This window comes from Gambusia affinis, linkage group LG17 (genome assembly GCF_019740435.1).
Source record: "Gambusia affinis linkage group LG17, SWU_Gaff_1.0, whole genome shotgun sequence".
NCBI classification, from domain to species: Eukaryota; Metazoa; Chordata; class Actinopteri; order Cyprinodontiformes; family Poeciliidae; genus Gambusia; species Gambusia affinis.
Window position 1 is genome coordinate 13,534,280 of NC_057884.1, and position 26,261 is coordinate 13,560,540.

At 37.7% G+C, this 26,261-nt stretch overlaps 1 protein-coding gene across 1 annotated transcript in view; it reads right to left on the minus strand.

The window, feature by feature from the left end:
• Positions 1 to 2,654: 2,654 nt before the first annotated feature.
• The window catches only part of LOC122847273 (WD repeat-containing protein 70), a 39,165-nt gene continuing 15,558 nt past the window's right edge, over positions 2,655 to 26,261 (minus strand). Inside the window, exons 11-18 of the mRNA XM_044144854.1 lie at positions 17,870 to 17,969; positions 17,376 to 17,460; positions 17,136 to 17,274; positions 8,436 to 8,536; positions 7,806 to 7,885; positions 6,505 to 6,621; positions 3,848 to 4,010; positions 2,655 to 3,313 (exon numbers count right to left, since the gene is read on the minus strand). Coding sequence (XP_044000789.1) covers positions 3,226 to 3,313; positions 3,848 to 4,010; positions 6,505 to 6,621; positions 7,806 to 7,885; positions 8,436 to 8,536; positions 17,136 to 17,274; positions 17,376 to 17,460; positions 17,870 to 17,969 — 873 coding nt within the window. The 3' untranslated portion in view covers positions 2,655 to 3,225. The remainder of the gene's footprint in view (positions 3,314 to 3,847; positions 4,011 to 6,504; positions 6,622 to 7,805; positions 7,886 to 8,435; positions 8,537 to 17,135; positions 17,275 to 17,375; positions 17,461 to 17,869; positions 17,970 to 26,261) is intronic.

Here is a 26,261-nt window from a genome sequence, read left to right on the forward strand (position 1 = left end):
TTCAATGCTATGTGGCCCATCAAGGCCTGCAAGTCGTACCCTGGATGAGTAATAGCATTCTCTAGCAGCTACAAATGTCCTTGACTGGAATCCATTAGACGGTCTGATTCCAATCAGATTTATTTTTGAAACCTTCCAGGAAACTTCAGAAATGGTGTTTTCACTGCAACATCAAGGCTTATACACATTTCTAAACAGCCAACAAAGGTCTACACAGATTCACTCAGATCTACTTTTTATAGTTCTGCAGGAAGCCTGCAGATACCACTAGCATAACATTTCTGCCATAAAAACCCAAAACATTCTTTGTAATTTGAGTGAATTGAGCCTTTAATAGGTCTGTTTAAATCTCCACCTTGAGGCAAGTGTTTCCACTCCACACTTAGCTTCTCGATTTCACAGGCACCGCTGTTGTATCACATGATTGCAGTGTGGCCAGCCATCTCCCTTCACTTACTCCTGCTGCTTTCTAAACGTGATAGAAGGCTGAAACCATGAACCAACTCTGCAGCCTTCCCTTCAGAAAATGAAGCACTTAAATGTTTTAGTGCTTTCATATTTCTGCTGGTCAAATCTTTGTCTCTGATTAATTTTACGACAGCTGGATGTTTGCGGGGACAAAGACATTTGAACTGTTCTCTTGTTATTTCCATTGTCAAGAAAGTGACGTTTTTTGGTTTCTGGGCTCGTAAGTCACCAATTAGAAACATCAGTAAGACGAAGGATCAACATGCAAGACTTTAGTAGCTTCGAAAAGAGGATATACAAAACCTGCATAAAATCCTTTTTAAAAGAAAATTATAACTCTATTCCGGTTGTTCACGTTTCTTGATCGAGCATAGAGTATAATTTTGTACAAAAGTATCAAAACCCTGTGAACATCTTGGATGTTTTCGCCTTCCAACAAGAAACTTTAATGGGTTTCACCTAAATCCAAAATGTGGAATATACATTTTCATTAAAGACCCTCTGAGTCAGAATATTTTGAAGCTACCTCTCTTCACAATTACAGCTGCAGACTTTTTGGGTTTGACTCTACCATCGTTGTACATCTAGAGACTGAAGTCAGAGAGCATCTAAGAACATCAATTTTAGCTTTAGTCGTGGAGTTTGACTAAGCCATTCTAATCCATTAACATTCTTTGATCCACATAAACCATTTCTTTGCAGCCCTGGCTTTACGTTTGGTGTTGCTGCCCTGCTGTAAAGTGAGTCTGTCATCTGCTCAAATGGATTTCCTCCCAGGAATGCCCTTTTTATCAAATCTAAAACGCTTTCCTTTCTCAGCAGAAGGAAAGATTTCCTGCAGCATGATGCTGCCACCATCAGGTTTCACAGTGGGGATGTTCAGAAAGACAGGCCACACGGTGGTTTTGCACATAGACCAACAGGTTCAATTCTATTCATATTTATTTGAGAGCAAATTCTTTCCAGCTTGCGCTGTCCCTGTATGGTCTGTTCTCTTTTAATTTCTACAACAGCATCGTTTGTGGAGAGTATAAATAAAAGTTGCCTTTATTACCACGCTGCTTCTCTCTTTTAATCAATTTTATTATACAGTAGTGTGTAGTGAGGGTTAGAGTTGTACAACTATTTGATCCATCAGTTGCTGATAACAGACTGTACACTGCTGCACAAAATGTTTGGAGCATGAGAAGTTTCTGCTTTAAAGTCCTCCACCATTTTCTTCCCTGATCTGTCTGCTGTGTTCCCTGGTCTTCATGAAGCAATTTGTTCTCTAAAATAACTGAGTCCTTCCCAAAACCGCTGCAGTTACACACAATACAAATGGATTCCACACTTTCCAAGTAATAACTGGTGAAAAAAAGAAAAAAAATGAAACCATGGAAATTTCCAACCATGCACTATTAAGAGCTCAACTATTACGTAAAAATAGAAGGAAACAGGTGATTTTAAAACAAACAAAATGTGAAAAAGCTCTGCGAGGCTCGGCGTGCTGCAAATAAAAACTCAGACCAACACGTGGTAAGCAGAGGCTGCATTCCGAAGAGATGTATAATATGCTGAACACAAAAGTGGCTTTCATTATTTCTGTTTTTGTGGGTTTCTCTGTCACTAAGTATCGCAGACATATTTCATTTAACATTATCCAGCAGAAACATTTCCACGTTCAAAGTCGGAGATGAGAAAAAGCTGTAGGTACGAAGAAGGAAAAACATCCTTTAAGGCGTCAATAAGATATTCAAGAGACCTCAAGAGATATTCACAGTCCGTCCTGAATTCAGAGTTGTACAATTAAGATGTTTAACCTCAAATAAAAAATAAAAAAAAAAAGAGTTTACTTTGTGAATGGCCAGCAAGCCAATATCAGAGCCCAGGTTGGGATCAAGAGAATAACTTCAGAGAGGTAACACCCTCTCCACTGCACAACCACATCTTAACAATAACTGAACTTTTAAATAAAAATTAAACACCCCTGATTTGCCAGTTTAATACTGTCCTACTTTGTCCAGAATCATTTAATTGAAGCAATGCATAGCGTGTAAAACCCTTTCAATGCAGTAAGTAAAAACAGCAGGATTGGCTCCGCTATGTATCTTCAGGTTTGAGCTTGTGCCTCACAGGAAAGGCATTCCTTTGATCAGCAGGTAAGACAGATCAGACTCAGCTTCAGTTTGGATGAAATACAACTCTTTGACAAGAGGATATAAATTTCTTTATTTGAATTTTGAGTTGGTTTACATGGTGTGGAGAAAACAGAAAATAATTGAAGGTTTTGCAGTTAACAACTACAAAAACAAAAGCACAGCTTTAAAACCATCAATATCTCCACATAAAACTGGCTGAAATTAAATTTTACGTCTCCGCAATTTGCTCTGTGCAAACTCTTCTTCGTGGTGATCGGCACTGGACCACACACAAACTGGAGCTGATTTACGAGGCATTAGTTAACTCTGGAGATGTGAGGTGTGAGGACAAAAGAAATTGCAAAAATACAGTCCACACAATCAAAGCAGACATAAAAACTGAAGTGGCTCATGTGTAGCACTGAGAGGAACATAAAACTGTACCATGGCGAGATCAGATTTATGCTCAAAGCAGGAGGGAAGAAAAGGGAGGAATTAAGATTCATTGGAGGGCAGAAACATTATGCTTTAGGAATTTAATTGATGCTCTCAAGTATTTTTGGCCAGTTCTTTGTGTTTCTGGCCTGACCAAGGTCTTTATCAGCTAATCTCATATAAAAAAAAGAAAATCAGTCACTCAGATTTTGCGTTTCTTCCACTCCGGTTCTTTGTCAGCCTCCTCATCCTCCTCTGACTCTTCTGCGAACACGGGCTCCGGCTGGGTCCTGCAGGGATTCACAAAGACAAGCGATGATTTAACTGTCACTTTTATTTCATTTCTATTCATACAGCTTCGGAGCAAAAGCAATGAAGGGCAGAACAAAGAAGTTATCCAGCTGTGAAACAATGAATTAAGTCAGATGCTGGAGTGTCAGAGTGTCAGACCAATGACACACTAAAAAAGGCTTAATGAGCTTCTGACTAAGAAGAGAAGAATGTTGCACAGAAACACATTTCTCCAAACGTTCCCAGATGGATGGATGGATGGATGGATGGATGGATGGAAGGATGGATAAACAGAGAGACAGAAAGAAAGACAGATGAAGAAATCAATAGATTGATGGATGGATGAATGAAGAGACAGACAGTACCAGAAGGATGGGTGAATAAACAAAAAAATGGAAAGCTGTATGACAGATGGATGGATGTACTGAATATATGTGTGTATAAATTAATGGACAGAAGACTGGATGATCGTGTCCCATTGTACACTAGTGAGACAGATTGAGAGGTAAAATGCTGGAGAATCATGAATTTACTGTTCGTAAGCCGGGGCGATCCAGTACGGGTTCTCCGATGCCTCCTTGGCGTGACGCAGGATGGCCTCCCGCGGGTTACTGTCGTCTGTTTTATCCAAAGCGATGTTCTTCACGATGAACGACGACAACGTGCCCCCGTGTGCTGCTACTCTGCCTCCTCGACCTGTGAGGGCACACAGATTAGTGGATTAGAGACTCTTTCATGTTGCATGTTCTTAGAAAGCAGGGGGGAAAGAAAATCAACAAATCCCGATTTCGGGTTAAGCTGGGGCATGATCAGCAAGGAGACACTGACCTTACTTTGAGCCACTGATTTAGAGCTCTGGTTCCAGATGATGCTATCTACTATAATCTGCCACACTGAACAGACACTGACATTATTTTGCATCATAGATCTGCATGCGGCAGATGTGTTGGTCACAGTGTTAAAACATCAGATATAAAAGTCATTTTGAACAACAGTTTATTTTCTTCTCATATCAAATGCTTGTAAAATTTAATCTATTTGATGAATTTGACTTCACCTCCTTCTTTCCAGACAATGTAAAGACCAGAGTTTAGATCTGGACCAACATAAAGCGTGCAGGGAGTTCCTCTGTAGCGGCCCAGCTGTGTTGTTTGGGGACCGAGAGCCACATCCAGCCATTGCTTGTAAGCTTTGAGCCAACCACCAAACATTGCCTTGCACTTATGCGAAGTCAGTTCACACACAAGGTAAACATTGTAAGAAAAGTCTATAATCTGAGAGCCACAAGTCACCCATCAAGACGTCACTCTCCTTTTCATAGAATAGACCTATTTTTGAACTTTTGCGCCTTCTCTAAACCTTAGTGACTCATGTGTTTTATTTATACAGAAACGTGTGCAATGATATTCCCTGTACCAATTTCAGATACTAAAAATGTGTAAACCATGAGCTGGGTATGCTTTTACTTAAAAAACCTCCCGCGGTCTAAAGAGATGGGTCATTTAGACCCCATGAATTCTTTACTCTGCACAGTCCGGATGGGTCGCGCTGACACAAATGTATCAGCGCGACCTTTCCGGGTCACAAATGTGTGCTTTTACGAGTTAGATTTATTTTGTGTGGTTTCGGTAACTGACAATTTGACGGGACAACCCCCCCAGCGCTTCCCAGCGACATCTGTCGCGCTCCTCCTGAGCGTCGTGCTAAGATGGCGGGAGGGTTAATACACAGCCATACTGTAAAGGAAACAAAAAAGGTTGCAATCATAGAAAACAAAAAACTTATTTAATCATCCATCCTACTTGTGGCATTGGTTTCACAAAGCCTGGTTAACAAGATTGTTTTTTTGTTTTTTTACAAGACTGCTTAAGTGCGGTTTGTGGGAAACAAATACACTTGGATTTTCACTAGGTTATTGCAACATCTGCTGAAATCCCTTTTTTTGTTATTTTTCAAAGTGTAAAAACAAAGCTGAAATAAGCCATTGTCAGCCCCAGGCCCTAAAAAGGATGAATCTTTTTGAGCTTTTGCAGTTGAGTCCAGTTTGTTCAGAGTCAAACTGGACTCACATTCACTAAGTTTAGTTTATAGTTGATTTGATTTAAAGCACACAGACACTCATAATAATAAAGGTTTTTAGTCAACATTCCAAGTATAATCACGGAAATTCAAAATAAAGTCAAATAGAAATAATTTATAAGTGTTATATAGATCGGGAGTAGGCTGAAGCTATACGTGCCTATTATTACATGTTTGTTACAAAAAGATCATTTCCACTCGTCACAGCTTTAGTGTAACAAATATTTACTGAATACACAGGATCAACAATTAAATCCAGACAAGAAAAGTCAAAAATAAAATATAAACCCAAAAGACAAGACAAAGAAAAAAGTAAGTAAATCACATCATAAAAGTTTCAATCAGGTTTTAAATATCTGATTTAAAATCTGCTATTTATTATATTGTTTCAAGTCCCTTTTAAACTGTTATGTTATTATTTACATATTTATGTTTTGGCAAACTATTCCAAAGTTTAACCCCAGTAACAGAGAAACACAAACTTTTTAATGTAATATTTATATTTTTTCATTTAAGTTAAATTTCTAAAATACTGTCTAAATTAATCTGGATGTTTTGTAGTCATGTCCAATAGGTAGTTGACTCAAGGCTAACTTAGAACTAACTGGATTAGTTATGCATAAATTAGTTCATCTTATTTTATTGTTGGATTATTTTATTTGCTCCTGATATGTAACCATTTACAGCTGACATCGCCACAAGTTCCCAATGCTGTGGTACAAAACAGAGAAACTGCACAACATAACTTGGCAGCAGTGAGCCTGGGGACAAGAGAAATGTCGTCTGTGGTTTGTTGGACTTCAAAACTGCTTTTAAAAATTAGCATTTTCACATTTAAATACAACAATTATGGTCCTCTTGCATTTTTTTCATTGCAAGAGTTAACCATAAATGGCAAATGGCCAGGATGTTTGAGAGGCCAGTTGCTCCACATGGGCTGGACTGTGTTACACCAACTGCAGCCTGGACATCTGCCTAAAACAAATAGATTCTCTGACCAGTTACAAACTTGATATTTTATACGCTTGAGAGCAGCTGCAAAACAAAGCTGTACCTCACTTTTTTCAGCTGAGATGATTTTTCTTATTTTAATATATACGTAATAGGTTACCTGGCCCAGATACAGGCGGCTCGGGTTTGTGGGATTTCTTCGGGTCCAGTCGGTCCTTCTCCAGCTGTTTTCGTGTACTCCGCTGTCGGGCCTCTCGGAACATGGGCAGAGCGTGAGCTGGAGAGAGTAAACAAACAAATGTGAGGGCGAGTGGTTAACAGTCACATGGCCCCAGCAAACAAAAAAACACAAGAACCAATCATAACTCTAAATCTTCCGCCGCCCCATGCTGAAATCCAGGAGCGCGTGGGTGACCGTGTGCGCGATTAGGTGTGAATGAGTGCACTCCGAGTAAGTCCGGCGACGCTATCTGAGCGTGTGCGGGCGACTGAGCATCTGTTTCAGGAAGTGTGTATCCTCTGCTCTCATTCTCTGGGGTTACAAGGAGACACTTTAGTGAAGAGCTAGATAAAGTGATTTTCCATTCAGGAGCTTCTGTCCCTGCTCAGTGTTAATTCTTCTCCATGCTACATTAAGCAAAAAGGTTACCGTTAACAGATTCCCTCGCTTTTCTCAATGGGCCGTCACTTGCTTCCTGTCTCGTCTAATTTTTCCAGTGCCAAGGCATCAAGTGCGTCACTCACCACTTGGAGCAGCGAAATGCTCGACTATTTTACACCCTGTTGGCACGACAATGAGCTCACAATGAGCTGAAAAGCCTGAAGCAGACCAAAAGGTAAATGTTGTCCGGGGTCGGAGGAGATGGGAGGCACGCACAAAAGAGATGACAGCCTCATGTGTCGGTGTTACGACTGCGAGAGGGGAGCAGTTTGGAGTGTGTGCGGCAAAACCAGCAGAAGATCACGCCGGGAAGGGAGAGAGAGGAGGTCATTCCTCTTATGGTTCCTGCGTGACAGGAAAGTACATGGTGGTTGCGTGGCTATCGATTCAATAATCCACAACCAAATCCATCAGCTAATGGAAGGGGTGAACGTCCAGAACAAGCTGTCGCTCCATCCAAAAAGCCCTGCGGCATCAGATAAGAGTTCGTCTCAATATCTGAGTGTGGGAGGTAGCATTAGAGCTGGCCGGACGAAAAACAGGCTCTGCTTGTCAAATCTTTGAAAAAGGTTTCTCAGATTATTTATATTTACAGTAGCCAAATCTTAGGCAGACCACAGTGCTCAGCAGGGAGGCTGGGGACTCATTGCAGCAGGGCTTTAATAGATGAACTTTAATCTGACTACCATGCGAGATGGATTGAGAGAAGCAGGAATGTTGTTTTTGCTGAGAGTTGCTGTTGTTGTGAAACAACCCCTGTGTATTCTAATTTTGTCCCGTAAAAACACGGAAGAACTTACGCGTGATGATGTAATCTTGTGTTAGCGTCTCGGCGTGTTTCTCTTTCCGCTTGCTCTTTACCACACACAGCTTGGCCCCTCTGGAGGAAAAAGATCAGGAGCAAAATGGCTGAGCGGCGATTTACAACGTGTTGAACAGTAGATGCATTATTGTACCATTTAAACATGGCAGTCAAATTACCTTTGCAAATGTCTATTTAAAAACAACTGCTACAGTTTTTGCTTTGATTAAAACACTAAAAATATTCAAAGATTAGGGTTAGATTGCTGCATCTGGGCATCTTTCCCTGTTTTATTTTTTTACAGTGACTATTCATTGAGAGTTTAAACTCCGTTTTGAAGATTTGAAAGACGGCTTTTAATGACACAAATTTTTTAGAATATGTCTGTCAAATTCCTTAAAGTACTACTGCCCATTCCAGTGGTCACTCAGTGAGAGGGAGTGCAATTCGGTGTCTCTGGATAGAACGATTTTTTAATTACTCAATCAACTCTTTTCATTGGTTTGTATAGATTGATACTTAGGAATCCCTGTATACTGTTTTCATTTTATTAGCATTATTTTAATAGTCACATTTAAAAAGAAAACTGAAGCATGTTTGTTGCTAATGGAGGTTCCCCTGAACATACCTGTGACTTTTAACTGGATCATAGTACACCTTGGTCAGTCCGTTCCCAGTACCCACCATAATCTGGTTCAGTTTGGGATGCCACAGGCAGCGAACAACGCTCTGCATCAAACACACACATAAAATTATTTGCATCGGTTACATTTTTATTTCATGTTTTTTTTAAAGTATTTAAGGGTGTAAAATGGAAGGCTTGCATCATTCTTTTGGTTTTTGAAAGGCTCGTGTTCCCCCTACTTAAACAACAGAAGGTAACAATCATTTTTTATTCCCCGCAGTAGTGAAAATGTGCAGCCCAGGTACAGTGAGGAAAACTCCCACTGTGCTCTGCTACTCTAGTTGACTATATTTGGTTGGTGGGATGAGGGCTGGATCTCGCTGTCTGTGTGTGACAGATGGCCTGGTGCCAATAGGCGAATGTGACCACATTTATCCAGAGACGGGTGTGTGTAACTCTCGCTGTGTGTTTATGTGAGAGAGTAGCATAGAGAGGGAGCAATATAAGAACAGCTGTTCGACAGTGATTGAGATCTTCGGCTCATTCTGATATGTGAGCTGTAATGCATCTAAAAAAACTCCTCCAGCAGCGCCTCATTTTTCCCCACTCACTTAAAATGCCCCTGTGATCTGATTGGGGGCCATCTAAAGGAGTTTTGTGGGCTGGGGGGCTGGGTAAGACCATGCGTACAGTGAAAGCTGCTTAACGTCCAGCTGTTCAGCGTCCCATCAGGACACCAGAGGAGCGAGCCTCAATCGTATACGCAAAATAAAACATGCAGGCACAATCAGAGCAGCACAGACATTTTTACAGAAAAACTGCATTTCTGGTTCACTTTTTTCCCCTTAATTTAGCATTTGGTAATATCGCGCATTACAGGTGATCATTTCTCATTTGGTGGAACCAGTAATCTACGTACACTGATAAATCTTTTATTTCACAGGAAGACTGTGATTTAAAGAGAAGTTGTTGTTATGTTATGGTTGATCACTTTACATCAACACCATCATGTCAGGAGGTCACAGTGTTGTTTAACTCTGCAGCGAGATGAAGGTTAATCTGCTCAACCAGATCAGCTGACTGTAACTGAGCGAACAATCCAGAAAAGGCTTTTAAACGAAATGAGCCTCATGCTTTCAATAAAATACTAGTAGCTTAAAATTATCTCAAGATGAATGCATACCCCATTACCATTTTTTTACATTTTGTCATAAAAAAACACATTTCGTTCTATTTCATTGGGATTTAGGAGATCAAACCCAAAGTAGTGCATCCTTATGAAGCAGCAGGGAAATACAAGATGCATGGTTAAACTGCTTTTTTTTTTTTTCCTTTCAAATAAAATCTAAATGTGTGGTATAGATTTGTTCTAATCCATACCACTCTTCTACTTTTATGGAAGAATGGAAAAGCGAATGCCAAGTAAAAACAATATAAGAAACAAAAGGAAGTCCCATTTAAAATTTGATTTAAAAGAAAAAGAGGCAGCAGACAAGAATGATGTGCAGATGACTGTACTCTGGTTAGATGAAATCTAAATTCAGCAATACTGAAAGCCTATTACAGGTATTAAAAGATTTGAAACAGAGACCAAAGTTTCCAGCAGTCAGATATATGCCAAAAGGTCTGCAGCTACACAGGTGGACTTTGCTAATTCTGTAATTTCTGAAGAAGTCTGGTTGAACAAGATTAAATTAAAGGGTGTGAGTACTTTTCAAATAAAAAGCAAAACAAAAACAAAAAGTAAAAGAATATACAATTTTTCTTCCACCGAAGTTTGATGCTGTAAAACGATAACATATGGAAAAGATTCAATAGGCATATAATATAATTCTCAATAAAAGTCTGTTGAATTGATGCTATGGAAGACATGATACATGTATCAGCATGGAAGTCAGCATGATGAGCTGAAATCCAGACACTCTGGGTGTGCTCCACTGACAATGTGTAGTGCGTTATAAATTGGCCTGTCAAGAATGCTACACTAACAGTGACAGTCGACTCATTCGAGCAACAGTGAAGAACAAAGTCTGAGGTCTGGTTACACTCCAGAGGTGCCATCAAAGAATCCAGGTTAGCAGCGCAGGCAGATCAGCCTGTAGTAACCGTAAATCCCAAATATCCAGCCAGGTACCATAAACTCAGTCCATTTGAGTTCACTGAACGGTCTCCACAGACCCAAACAAATCACTCTGTCAAAGAGTTTCATAGAAGCAGAACTGCAACAGCCCAGCTGAGTGCAGCCCGCACCACAACTGTATGCACAAAAACTACCACACACACACACGCCCACGCACACACACACACACACACACACAGCCAAGCCCTGCTCGCCCCAGCTTAATTGTTGGACTTCTTTCCAGAAATTCAGAGAAGCATGTTTATTCTCCAGGAATCCCTGTTTACACTTTGTGTTTGCGGAGTTCCATCAAGGATGAAGACACTTTAATCAGTGTGTTCTCCAGCAGCAAGATTCAGACTTCTATGTCCCACCGGAATAAAATGCCAAAGTGCTGACCAAAGATAAATGACTTGCCACCCACTTTCACAACATAAATGCCAATTATGAAATAAAACCAGGCAGCAGTAATGAGATGCGGCAGTATGCTACAATCCTTGTTCAGCACTGGGCGGGAGGCCAATTTAAACCTGCAGGAGAAAGGAAAACCAAATGTTTACCATTTAAGCCCCATGCTGTGAGAGCTACTGTCCAAGAAGGCAGAAACAATGCTACTTGAATAACTTGCAACGTCTTTCTGTTTGCCACACACCCTTTTAATGCTCTTGGCAGAAATATAAGCTCACTTAGATGAAAGCCTCTCTTTATTTCTATAGAAATAATGGTGTACAGAGCACAGAAGGAAGAAGTAAAAATTACAGTTAAAATCTACAATACTGTTAAATCGACTTAATATTTCGCTGACTTTAATGTTTGTGTGAGATGAGCAGATTTTTTAAATCTCAATTTAAACACTGCTTCTAGTGAGCAAGAACTCACTCTTACTCCCAAATTTCCAAAAAATGAATATGAAACACATCAGTACTTTGTCTTTAACCGTACAAAACATGTTGAGAGATAAAACAATGTCTTAACAGTTCAAATATAAATAAAACCAATGAAATACAACAACAATGTTTTTGAAAAAGTGACTTAAGTGAAGTTTAAAATACTCTTGTCATTAGTAAATAACAAGAGTCAGCTGAATGTTTGTGAGTTTCATAAAGATAAAAGCAATAGTTCAATATTTCTTAAAAGTGGTTCTAGTAAAGTTATTATAAGTAGTTAATAGCTTTTCTGTTTAAATAACTCACTCAGAAAATTTATGTAGTATAAATACAGACTGGCTGGTTCTGGAGCCTGAAGGAAGGTAATGGCTGGCCAGACATTGGCCAAGAGCAAAGTGGATTTCTACAGACTTAACACAAAGTAGCTAACAAATGGAAGATGAAAGCAGCTTTAGAAAAAATAAGAAAATAATAATAAAAAAAATATATATATATATAAAAACGGTGTTTACTTAATGCTTTTGTTTTCCTTTTTAAATTGTTTACTGTTATATCACACAGTACCGTAATTAACCACAAATGCTTCTGGTGTTCTGTGGGACAGTGGCTTTTCAGTCCCACAATGGCTCTTTATTTCCCATGTAAATAATTATCAATGTGACCAATGGAAATCTAAAAGTGGTTTAAAGGTTCTTAAAATAATGCTCATAGAAGCCAGAGGACATTTTGGGGAAGGCAATTGTTTTACGATGCTTCAGGCTCCACAACCAATTAAACAAGATTGATCCTAGATGAAGACAAGAGATATTATTTACTAATGTTTAATTAGTAAATATTAGACTGCTTATAACCTTTTAATAGAATCTCACATTAAACATGCTGATTTGTAAGATTATTATAATTTAAATTTAAATTATAATTTAAATAATTAAATAATTGGAATTTAATTATTTAAATTAAAATTGGGTAATTTTGAAAAATAACCCAAGCTACTGTAGGTCACTTGGGTTACAAGCGACATATAATAGCTTATGCAATTGTTGTATTTGTATGTTGTATTGTTTAAGCAAGTGGAAAATATGTCAACATTTTGGTTTGTTTTTTACTGTAGGTAGTGCGATACCTTCAAAGTGCTCTTACAGTAAACTTACAGTTACTTATAAGAGCTCACTGAAATCCTTGTTTTCAAACCAAACCTTGTTAAAGATACACTTTGGCATGATGAAGAAGCTGGCATTGGATCATTTAACAAAAATGTTTTTATTTTAGTTATTGAAATATACAGTAAATTGCTTTTAGGAGCCAAATTTTTTGCTGGGTTTGCTGAATTGACTGAATGTATGGAGCTTAATTCCTATTATTTGCTACAGAGCTGTTTGCTGCACTGTATTTTGTTGTTTTGCCAGTGTACAAATAAATCTAATGTTGGGGGGAAAGTCAATAGAAAGTGCAATTAATGATGAAACATCCTAATTTAAAATGTGACTAAATGCCTTTTACAACTATGTGCACGGTGAAAGTTGATTAATTAAGCAATAGGAAAAATAAAACTATGCATTAGATGTTACTTTTTTATTTAGTAAAACTAAACTCATCTGTACAGTGATAAATTATTTATTTTATGATAAAACAGTCACTTAAGACTTTCTATGGATTTTTTAAGACACGGCGTGCAGAAATCCTGTATATCATCCACTGTCTGTTCAGTGATGTGGAGAGTCTGCAGGAGTTCATAACACACATGTTAAGCAGAAGGAAAAATGTTTTTATCAACTTTCAAGAGAAACCAGGCTGCAGCTTAGAGACTGTTTCATACAGCCAGGCAGTAGAAGAAGTGAAAGGGGCAATGGAAAAATCACTTCCAAATGTTTACCCTCCCTTTAGTAGAGCGAAAGTGAAGACAAACGTACACAGAGTGATGCAAAGGAGCAGAGTTGTGGCGAGCTAAATACACTCTTTGACCCAAAGTGTGTCCTTTGTCTGGTGCTTCCTAGACTGAATCTGCGTGCAAACAGACTCTGTCAAGAACAGAAATCAACAACATTAACTGCTTGGTCCCCGGATGTTCATGCGTACAAGGGATATGTGGTTTGTCATGAAAGAACTTTTTATTTTTATTTTTCAAAGTCAAAATTATGACCAAGCAACAAAAAACTATTTTGCATCTTGAGCTCTAACTTTTTTGAAGGAGGCAATTACAGAGCCAAGATCATCGACACAAGAACTGAAAATCCATGCTTCATTTTGAGAGACAGTCACACAAACAATCCTGGAACAAGTCATCGCAAGACAGATTACTGCCTCGGCAAAGGAACTTCCTCTTTATCGTCTGTGTTAGTTTAAAGCTGCTATTTTTAGTATTTTTTGCCATCAGAAGAAATAACAATACAATATATTCAGACAGCTGCACTGATAGAATAATATTACTCTCACTGTTAAGTTTAAGCAGACTTGGAAGCTTACATTTAACTTTGATCGTTTTACTTGTTTTGACAGCTGAGTGCTAAAGTATTGGATCAGAAGTGTGGCTTTGCATTGGTGTGCTTAGCATGAACAACATGCAAAGGTTTGTAGCATTCCAAATGACACCTTCAGTGTGTTTATTTAATCGCTCTGAGTGTGTATTTCTTCCTCCAGCGCTGGAGAAGACAGTTACTGCTGAAGACATTAACCTCTGTCAAACCGTGGTGTTATGGCTACAGAGAGATCAGAAGCAGGATGCGACAGGAAACATGTTTCTATAGTAGGCAACAGCTCTGGACTGCAGTTTAACACCTGTGGCTCCATGAAATGCAATTCTCAGAAAGCGGGATAAGTTTAAAGCACGCCATTTGCTACTGTGTATGGAACATGATGATTGTGACCGCAGATAATTGCATTTCTAACACACTCAGCACGTTTAAAGCTTCACATCTTTCCTGCCAACAGTTTGAGTAAAACGGTGGAATGAGATCCTTTCTTTCATTATTTTAATCCCACAGAGTTCGCCTCTAGCCATTTTAAGATGTTACTCCTTAGCCCAGCATTTTCCCCAAATGCTGCAAGACATACTTTTATGTGAAAATGGAGCAAAATTAAATTTATTACCAAAATACAACCAGATTGAGACATATAATTTTATAAAGGGAGATGCTTAGTTACTACCACACAATGTGGTACTGAAAGGGGGAAAAAAGTTTTTCCATTTTGAGCAGAATGATTCATTTAAAATATGTTCTGCGCTTAAATGACAATATTATCCAAAGCCAAAGAAAATCTAATATTTTGCCAAAAAAATGCAGAACTTTCGACATTAATTTCACATATTGACAAGAAAAACTTCGACATTCAATGAAAAGTCAAAAGCCTGCAACAAAAAAAGGATAATTTTTCATAATCAAAAGCATAAATTTCCAATCATAAAAGTAGAATATCACCTAAAATTTGGAAAACAACTTATTACAAAATTATCAGGAAAATCTCTGAAGTTTTGGAAGATTATAAAATCAGACATGCTTGGCAAGAAATTTATGGATTTTTATGGATGAAGTTGTACATTTCGGAGATGTGAACATTTTCAGAAATCTGGTGAAATCTCCTCAATACATACAAACCTTAAACTCAATGATACATTAACTACACTTCAATTTCTATTCATAGGAGTAGTCTTGGGTAAACTGTGAGTAAGCCAACTCCTTTAAATGTGAAGCAGGCCCACACATGGAGTGTCTCAGGAAACTTCTCTGCTTGGAAAACAGAGAAGTGTATCAGGATAACACATTTTTGCTTTTTAGACACAAGTGAAATTCCAGATGTCACAAATAATAAGAAGGAGAATTCCTCAGAGGAATTCCAGTCTTCTTCTACTTCCTGCACAGTTTCAGTTACTTTTTGGCAAAATAAAAATAAAAAAAATCTAAGAGTTGACTTTTGACTGAGTAATATTTTGAATATGTTTAAAGCAAAAAGTGCACTACTCACAGACAAATATCAAAAGTTTTTGTTAACGGGAGACTTCTTGTTCATACACAAGCTTGATTGTTCTAATATTATTCTTTATCTGCTGAGCCTACCATACAATTTGGAGGTCACATACAGTATATATATATATATATATATATATATATATATATATATATATATATATATATATATATATATATATATATATATATATATATATATATATAGTGAGATATATATATATATATATATCACTGAGAAGACTTTGTACTGTTCAAACATTGAAATGATCTACTATTGACTCCCAAAAATTTATGTTGGAAAATGTATGACATTTACTAGTTTTGTTTTGTTTTATTTTTACAGATTACAACTGAGTCAGTTGAGTTAAACATATTTGTAACTATAACATTGTATTTTTGTCTGTTTAATTACATTTTGGACAAATTCAATCAGATCATTCAATACCTGAGTAGTGTTTTAGTGTTTAGTAATTCTTTGAATCTATACTCTTGTACTTGTTTAAACACACACTGGCGTAAAGCTACTCTTACTTGAGTTGCATTTTTAGCTCCTGTACCCACCTCTGTGCAGAAGTAGCTCTTCTGCAGCAAGGTAGTTGTCCAAATGTTTATTTTAAGGTAATAAAGTTCTGCAGTAGATCAATATGACACAATAATTATATGACAGATGCAACTTTTACACAACATGTTTCAAAGGTGCATTCCCAAGCTCTCAGAAAAGAGCTTAGGGGTGAAAAAATATTACTGCTTGTTCTCTGAAATCCTGTACAAATAAGGTAGCTCCACAGAAAATGTAAAAACTAAATAAGAACTTAAATTACCATCAACATATTTATATTTGAAGTAGTATAAATACTTTCCCAACATTTAATACTTTTCCAGAGTTTTTAGTCCTACAATCACTTTAAAATAGAAACATTCACTATAAATTTATGTGGGATGTGTGTACAGTGGACATGGTTTACATAAAGTTTCAGCAGCATCCAGAATCTGGAAAGAACACACAGAAGGAAGGACAAACAAAGAAAGAAGGGGAGAAAAAACACAAAGAAGAGATAGGAACAAAAGGCAAAAAGAAGACACAAAGAAAATTAAGGAAAGGCAATGGAAAGCAAAAAAAGTCCACAAAAAAGGTATGAAGGAAGAGGGAAGCAAAGACAAGTATGGAATAATAGAAAAAAGAAGGAAACTTAGGATCTACAAAAGGCATAAAGGAAGGAAAAAAGATTGAAAGTAAAGGTAGTAAGAAAAGAAGGACAAATGAGAGGAAGAGAAGAGGGAATAGTGATAGGGTACAAGGAAACAAAGACACAAACAGGTCTATAGTAATGGCACAAGGAAGAAAGAAAACAGCATTAGAAAGTGAGGAAGAAAAAAAGAACAAAAGGAAGAAAGTAATGAAGGAAAAAAGAAAGGACATAATAGAAGGGCAGAATCAAAGAAAGTATATGAAGAAGGACGACCAAAAGAAAGGACAACAAAAATAAAGATATACTTCCTTTCTCATATTTTCATTATCTGTACTTATCTAGACCTGAAAAATACTGAAAATTAAACTCCACACTGTGAAGGAAACTTGTTAGTATCTAAATGAAATCAGCCACATTTGCAGCTGATAAAAGTATAGTCAAAGTTAATAATTAAAACAAGTGTTTTACTCATTCTTATTTGTAAGAGTCTTTACATAATTGCTGTACTGAAAATCTCCAGTGTGTGCTGCAGCAGAACTTACAGCGTTGGTGACCTCTATCTCATAGACCTTCTGAAAAGAAGCTCTGTCGAAGAAAACCAGCTTCCCATTTCCCTCCTCCTTCTTCACGGAGGTCCCTGTCACAACAAGCCTGTCATCAGGACTAAAACAGCAGTCAGTCCTGGAAGGGAAAGTCACACATACAAATATTTATGATCTACACACGATGCACTCATACCAAGAACTGAAAACAAGCAGTCTATAAAAGAGGAGATGACTTGCATGGAGAAGTAGTTTGTCAGCCGGTTAGCTTCGTTTACAGGCTTCCTGAAGTTGCGTATGTCCCAGATCTTCAGCGTGTCGTCCCCTGAAAATGAATACATTAATGAAACTTTAAAAGGCAAACTTTACTTTAAGTTCTATATATTATTATGGAAGTGGCACTTATTTCCTGAATAAATAGTTAGCTCTCATTTATATTACAAAATCATGTTGAAAGAAGGACTATTCCTTCCTCGGTTATTTTTGTTTATGTTTGTGTTAGCAACCTCTTAACAAGATTACATACCAAAAAGCAAAGTCTTTTAGTGTTTATCCACCTCCTGTAAGATTTCTGTGTTTTGTTAGTGGTGGGTCTTTGTTTATTTGCCTACTAAGGGAGGGAAAAGCACTTAATTTGCCTAAAATCCATTGTTTTTATTAACTAAAGATTGAATATTATGATGCCAATGACTGCAGCTGGCTGGGGGTTCTGAGAGTCATGGTGTTTTCCATACCGCCACGGGAAGCAAGAGTCTTGCCATCGTATGAAAAGCAGAGGCAGGAGGTGTCTGATCCAGGAGTGTGGGCTTGCCGGCAGTGAAACTTTGTATGAACCTAAGAAAAAGGGGAAAAAAACAGTAGTCACGTTGTTTATTGCTCATTCAGGTGTGCTTTAAAAAAAAAAATAGGTTAGTAATAATGTTTCATACCCACCTCCTCCGTAGCTGCTTGTAAAATGTGTTTTATGAATCTCTTATTATAGGAAACAGCCTGACCACTGATTTAATAGTAGATGTTTAAGTCTGTCACTACAGTAACAAAACGACCCGTTCGTTCTCTGCGTCTTCAAAACAACATATGGTTTTCATCACAGTCACGAACACTAAACACCACAACCTATGAAACACAAGCAGGTTAGCACGCTGTAGCAACATCACAGACATTTACCTTGGCAAACTCCAAGGCTACAGCCTCACAGATGGTATTAAAAGTTTTTCTTTTTTTTTTTTTTTTACATTAAATTAAATTATGATGTTTTACAGAGAACAATTTACTGAGCAATAACTCACAGCAGACACATTTTGACTGTAACCACAGGCCTGACCGGCGTAATTCTTTTTGAGGTTTTGTTGTAATAAGCATTTCTTAAACAAGTTTCTGTGTGACCAATGTTTTGTCATAAGTGTCAACCAATGTCCGAACTATAAGCAACCAAGCCTACTATATGTCAAATAAAGAGAGTCTGGGTTTTTCATAGTTGTAATTTATCTGAGATTACGGGGAAAAAATGTTGGGGTTTTTTTTACGTTTTCACCCAACAATAACCATTAGGGGTTTTTTTCCATTCATTGTTAAAAACAGATATTCACACATCTGTTATGTGTATCTGTGTTTTAAAAATAAACTGTGATGACGAATTAGGACTCTGTTGATCAAAGTGTAAATAAAAGGAGAAAAAAAAAACTGTAAGCAAGCTATTTCGTACCCATTTATTTAAATTGTTCAGTTCTCTTGATAGTAAACTATTTCTACAAGTTATAGACAGTCATAAAAATAATTAAACCTTCTGCATAATGCAGACACAATGTTGAGTAATAAAGTATGAGATCTCGTCAAATCATAGTAACTAAGCAATCTCTTGCAGGTAAATATGATTTATTAGGCTAGAATAACCAAGCCATTTAAGATACACCCACTAAATTACAGAAAAAATGTTCTAAACATGCCTGTGGCAAGTACAAATTGACAAATTGGTTCACAGTAGTATTCTCTCACACTAGATGATGCATTTTCCATTCATTTATTCATACTTCCATTTATCTGAGGAAGTAGGTTGTTCAGGAGGGAATTGCAGACATCTCTCTGTGGTGAAGCTGGAAGCTTATTCTACGGGGCCAGGCCAGAAGATGCACATATTCTCTCCAGCGTAATTTGGGTCTGCTGGGGTTTTGTCCCAGTTGGACATTACCAGAAAATCTTCAAAGAGCGCAGGTTCAAGAGGCGTCCTGATCAAATGTCTCTACTAGGCAATAAATGTATACTTGTAGCCCTCACTACTGAATTTAACTCGGATATCTGCCACAGCAGAACCACCGCTTGGTTGGACAGAAGGATGTTTGCTACTAAGATGTTACAATGGTGATAGGCAAATCTGAAAGACAGCCTCCACTTATGTGGGTGGACAAGCTACATACTGCCTCCCTTCATTCTATGGGACAAACACTGGCGAGAAAAAGTAGTGATGAGGTTGAACAGCGTAGCCTCAGTCACCAAGAACAACATATACTCCGAGTCCCTGCTTGTTCAGCTGACTTTCTCCTGATCACCATTCTATTCCTGGAGTAAACATGCACTCAAATCCTTCTTATGAAACTCAAGCAGAATAAGTCAAAAAGGTTTTTTAAAAATAACAGTTTAAGCAGAGGATCTAAAGAGGTCCACTGGATGGTTAATTTTAGAGTGTACTACATTACAATTCGTCATGTAGCCAATGTTATAACATGGATTCATGCAGTTTGAGGATGAAGCTTTACTACATTTGCCTATGAAGATCAGCATGCAGAAAAGAAAATAATAATACAGAAGTGCATAAGGGTAAGAAAGATTACAGTCATTAACTGTAAAGAAAGATGGGGATGAGACAAAAAGTTTAATTTTACTAAATAATCAGAACGATCCCCCCCTCTACTAACGTTTTGGTTTGAAGCCATTTCTAAGCGTATTAAGATTAATATTCTAAGTGTAAGCATCGCCATACTGCCAAATAAAAATAAAACCATCCAGGTCTAAATGAAAATCAAGTTAACTGTATCTTGAAGACCGTGTTTGAGAACCACAGCTCTGTGGAAAGCACTACTGCGTCTTTGCCTTTCTGCTACCCCCAACACTCACTGCCCACTGTCCTGGCTTTACCTGGCCTGAACACAACCAAATTCCAGAGAATCGATCATTAGTAGACGACGGTGAAGCAATAAGCCCGGGAAGTAGGTCTTTCTAACGCTCAAACAAACATAACCTTGGTTTATACAGCCACATTGTCATTAATTCTAAGGGGAACGCAAATAAATCAGTGAAAAGCGAATTGCAGCACTGCAGGTCTTTGACCAAAAAAAGCAGTGGATAAGGAATTTGAAGTGAGCACACACTGTGGAGGACAGATAAGGCAGCGACATACAGAGAAAAACTTGCAGGAGAGAGCAGAGCATGAGCTGAATGAGTGATGTGCCCTCATGATAACACAAAGAAAGGGGTCCATACTTCACCTCCGAAGCAAGTGAAGGGAAGTTATTAACTTGCTTGAGACAGATAACAGTGTTACCTTGGAGTGTAGATAACTTGGATTACACTTTCTTATGCTTGGTCTCCCCTGGGAATAATTTTCTGCTCCCCCATCATCAACATTACTTCTGAGTCAATGCTTTTCTTCTCCTTTGTTGTCTTTAAATATCTCCCAAGTCTTTTTTTTTGCTGGACTAAAATTAATTTAGTTGTAAAATAAAATTCAGAAGGGCAGTTTAAGTCCAAAACCGCCATTTCTAATCCATCAGGGGACGATTTTAGACTTTATAAGTAGCAGCTAAGGTGAAATGTTAATAGATGTGGCTGTGGTGGTCTCCATCCCATCTTAATCCTGACTGGATTTTAGCTACTCTGTGCAAATTCACAAGTGGAACAAGAACCACAACTCTGTAAGCCACAGATGTGCCGATTAGAAATGTTGTTGCACTTGTCTCACCGTGGAAATGGGTCAATGAAGCAGATTCAGGTTGCCTTCTTTGGTCTGTAGTAAAAACCAGAGAAAGCCTGGAATGATACCAAAAATATACTCTGCGAAGGGAGAGTGATGAGATGTGCTTTACAGAACACCAAAAACAACTGTCCAGATGTTTGTTTTTCATCATTTCTCTCTCTAAATGAACCTGCTCAAACTGAACTCTTTACTAGAACCACAGTTTTCCCATGTAAGCTAAAAAGAATGTTTGGGACTCTTGCTTGGCTTCAGATTAATCATCCCACACTGTTTTCCTTATTTCTGGTCTACTGTTTGAAAAATAATGTCAAATGCTGCCAGAAATTGTGTTGGTTTGTATGTTATGCAGAACATAATTTGCATCACATAGCCATACAAGCGCCTCGAAAAAGTATTGACAACCCCTGAACGTTTCATAAGGTTGAAGAACAACAATAAGTTCTTTACAATAACCTGAAAGAAAGAGATGTTGGCAGCGTCGTGTTGTGTTGTTCCTTTCCTCAAATAAATTAATCAAATAAAATCCCAATAAAGTAGACTGACGCTTATGAGTGAAACATGAAAAAGGTCAGAGTGTGAAAATTTTTGCCTGATAATCTACATGTATATGTTTGCGCCAAACTTTAATCAAGATGATATCAAGATGAAGGCATTTGGTTTCTTCCTCTGCATGCTGCGATAAGAATCTCCCACTGCACCAACTCGTCCAAATCACAGTATCTGACTAGAACTATACAGCTCTAAATCTCTGCTTTTTCCACATATTTACAACCGAACCCCTAAAATACGTCGATTCCCCGAGTGCGGTCAGCTTACGTCTCACTCTGACTTTGTTACTGCGTGGGGATCAAGCCGCTGAACCACAGTCCTCAACAGCTGTTATAATCTTTCAAGGAAATCAGCAAGATGTGACAGCGAGGCTGTGTGTGTTTGGGAATCACACACACTGGAACGAGAGGCCAGATAGTCTAAAACGTTTGCTGTGTTACTGGAACTTTCCACCATATCTCAGTAATGTACTAAAGGAAAAGCACAGTTTGTAAAGTCTGAAAAGATTTCAAGCAGTTACAATGTTCTCCTCTAATGCTATTGAAATACTAAACATGTTGTAAAAGTTAAATAGAGGAATGATTACAAAAATTGTACAAGTAATGTTTAACTTCTCTAAGCAATATTTCTTTTAATCAAAGTCTCTTTTAAGACAAAATATGTTGGTTTTTGTGACCAATCTATGAGTAAACAGAACTGTCTTGAGTATTTTACAGAAGGACTAGACTTTCGTAAACTATCACTGCTAAAAATTGAGCAATTAAAACAACTCAGTTTAGAGGCCATCTACAAGTTTTAAGGTTCAAGTCATGCTAAAGCACAATTTTCTGCTTTTGAACACCTGATTTAGATGCTGTTAACTAGCCTTCAGTTGAAATCAGGTGTGCCGAAGCAGGGAAACACTGAAAACATGCAGGGCAGTCTTCCATGAGGAAAATGGCTGGGGAACCCTGGCTTAAGTTACTGAAACATTAGATATTTTTTATATGACTACATGATAAGCAGCAGCAGCAGAGTTCAGCCAGTTTCTCTAGACTGGCTGGATGCTGCTCTGCTCACTAGAAGCACTAAACCCAACTTCTAAATTGATCAATTTTATTTTAAGGTCACCTGACAAACCACATAAAAGCCATCTCTGATAGTGATATAAAACACAGTTCTGTGGAGTTTGGAAAAATTTTGAATTTACTTTAATTGATTTGTAAGTCTGGATGAGCTTTTAGGAGTGAAAAAAATATCAATTTATTCCCTTTTCTAAAAAATTAAAACAACATTTTGAAATTAAGTTCTTTTACTCATTGCCTTAAATTCAAATCTTATTTAAAATTGAACATCTTCAACATTTTAGCCATCAGTAGTTTATCTTTTGAGCTGTGAGAATTCTTAATGGAAATATTGTTTAACCCTAAATTATTTATTATTCAAACCAGAATCGGGATTAAAGTAATCTTTAATTTGAACGTTTCTTCTCAGTGGAAGTAAAATTAAAGTTTCTGAGTGGTTCACAGAGTCCAAACTTGAATCTGATAGATAATCTATGGAGGGAGTTGAAGTTTAGGCTGATGACACCCAAACCCAAAAATTCGGACCTCTTCACCAAAGACAAATTGTAAAAATATCAGCAAAAACCTACCAAAAAAAATCTGGTCAGCAAGAAAAATAAAAGGTTTGACTGATGTATTGTATAATAAATTGTACATAGCACTTTGTTTTATTAATTAAAACATCTGTACCTTTCCAATCAGACATAAAGGCCTTGATTGAAAAATAAAATAACCGCATGTCTAAATTTGACTCACTTAACTGCAAACTCATTCAAAAATAAAAACATTTCTGTTATAGATATGAAATGTGAGACTTACACATGCATTTTCCAAATAAATATTTCAGACTGCTAGTTAAAAATGATCTTTTAATATTTGATTTTAAGGGAAATTCAGCCATGACACATGAAGAAAACACTTGCGCTGATCGATTTATTTCAGCCATCTTGTTTGTGCTCCCACTTTGATGTCTGGTAACATGAAAGTACATCGCTGACATCATAACATTCCTCAACTCTCTGTGGTAACGTTTTGGACAGAGGACAAGTCTCTTGCAGTGTTCATAAGCCTGGCAACCTGAATGCGGCCTCGTAATTGTGGTCAGGGGGATGAACATGCAATTCCTCTCTGTGGCCGTCCACTGGAAGCGACCTATTTGACTCCCATCACTGGATCAATCAGCTCATGCCATGGTTCTAGAACACAATGTGTCATCCCCAATAGCTTCACCTCAGGCTGAGCCGCAGATCAAGGTCACGTATGTAATTGATCGTGACTGACCTGCCTGCATATTCTGTGCATGAGTAATAGTAGCAATATAACAGGAGATAGGCCTCATTTGAGTGGAGGAGGGAGCAGCAATAAAGCAATGGAAGGTCAACTCCTTTTTAGGGTTTCAGCTGAATTTGAGTCAGCAGCACAGGTTGCTGATTAGGGCAGAGGGCAACACGCAAAATTCTTGAGCCATTCAAACGGGGCAGGCTCCAGTGGTCAGGAGAGAGACACGACTATTGTAAGCTGCTATGGGACACAAGGTAAATATTTAGCCTGGAGAAGGAGGGGTAATAAATTCTGAGAGCTTTAACCCAATCACTTGAGGCATGCTGCTTTCTGCAGCACAGAGGTGGGATGATGGGTGGCTGGGGAAGGGGTGGGAGTCTTTATAACATTGGGAAGCACACAAAAAGAAAGAAACACATGAAGTTACCCTCTGTGTGTCTTTTGATTATGAAGTTGGCTGTTGGAGCAATTATCATGTAGCCTACTTCCCATTTGACTTAATCTGGATAAGCCCTTCTTTCCAATCAAGCTGTTCCAACTCACTAACCACAGCTTGATTGTTACAGTCTCAATCCTTGCAGGATATAACAGAAGCTTTCAGCTTTGTTCACATACTGTATGGGGTTCGACAAATGCAGAAGTAGAAAAAGAAGCAGAAACAAGCCAAAAAAGGAACTTTATTTTCCAGTAACTAGTCTAATGTCATCTGATAATTTTACTGCCACTATACTTAGTTTGCCATGTGCCTACTGATCTTATCTTTATGTAAAATAGCTTCTCAATGTATTTTTTTCAGCTAAAAATTAACATGATTCTAAATTGAACCTAAAACATTAATCATTTACAGGCATTATACACATATCAACATAATAATCTGTTCAAGGGAGTCTGCAGTTTTCTTTGTTAATTTAATTATTTTAAAAAAGAAAGCAAAAACTCTCACAGACCAACAAGAAAAAGCAGCTTAATGTATTCCTTGGTTTCCCAAACACTAACCACAGTCTAATATGGAACAGCCATCTTTATGAAAAATGGAGATGCTGCATTCTCCAGTTCATTTTCATCCACAGTGAAGGTCTGTAACAGCTGAAGGAAAAACAGCAAATGAGCGCAAAGCTTCCTACAAGCCAAAATCAACTCCTACCTAGACAATGTGAATCTTTAAGAATGTAAGGCAGCCTTTGATCAGATAATTGTCTAATTAACTAATTGTGGAAAATGTGCTGGTGGGAAATTGTAATCAGGCCTCCCACCAGTGTTTATGCAATTCGGGCTATTTTGAGCCATACCATTAGTGTGGCCGCACTGGGCTCCTAGTAAGTGCATAAACTTGGTCAAAGAAAAAAACCATTAAATAGATGGGTTACATAAAAAGGTTGTTGATTTTCCCTTAAAGGATGAACTGTCATTAATTTCCCTGAATGTTTCTGCCATCAGCATCATTGGATCAGATTTGAAATTTGTTTTGAACTAGGCCTTTAGTAAGAAAAAAAAAAACAGGGTTTTATAAATTCTAAGCAGATGGAAGTTCACCAGCTTGGGGTGGGGGCGTCTAGGAAAATAATTAAATTTTGAAATATCTACTTTTGCTCCCATAATTTAGAACGCTACGCGAAAATACAAATGAGCAATTTATAACGTTCATAAAATATTTTATTGGAACGCCGATAACGATGTCGTAGCTTAATCTTCTGTGTCAGTTTTCATTTGACTTAGCAGATACCCAAAAACACCAATTACAGAGTTGGGAAAAGTAACGCTCCTTGTATTTCTTTAGAATAAAACACATCAGTAAGTGAAAAGCAAGAGTTTGGGTTAAAATTTACATTTTACTCCAAACTCTTCACCTAGCTATTTGCCTATTGCATTCTGGGATTGTTTTATGTAGGACTGAGCGCAAGAAAAAGAAATTCTCTCAGACGATAAGAAGTACGGAGAAGCTTTTGGAACCATTTGCAAAATCTAATACTGCAAGCAGTCCTGTTCTGATGACAGTTCCACTAGAATATTTCTCTCTCACATTTCCAATGCTATTTTGGTTTTATTTGTTTAAATCACTGACTTGATTTAAACCAACATATTAAAGATGCTGTTTATTTGGTCCCTGTCAGTTGTATGCACTACAACCAGGTTTCAATAGTAGTGCTTAAACGGTCACTTGGCAGCTGTCTGCACAGCTTTTCATGTTTACTGGGTCAGAATGACTTCTGTTGATGGTTGTCGGTATAAAGTATTTCTTCCTTAGCATTATCCCACAATATAATGCTAAGGTGATTCGTTTTA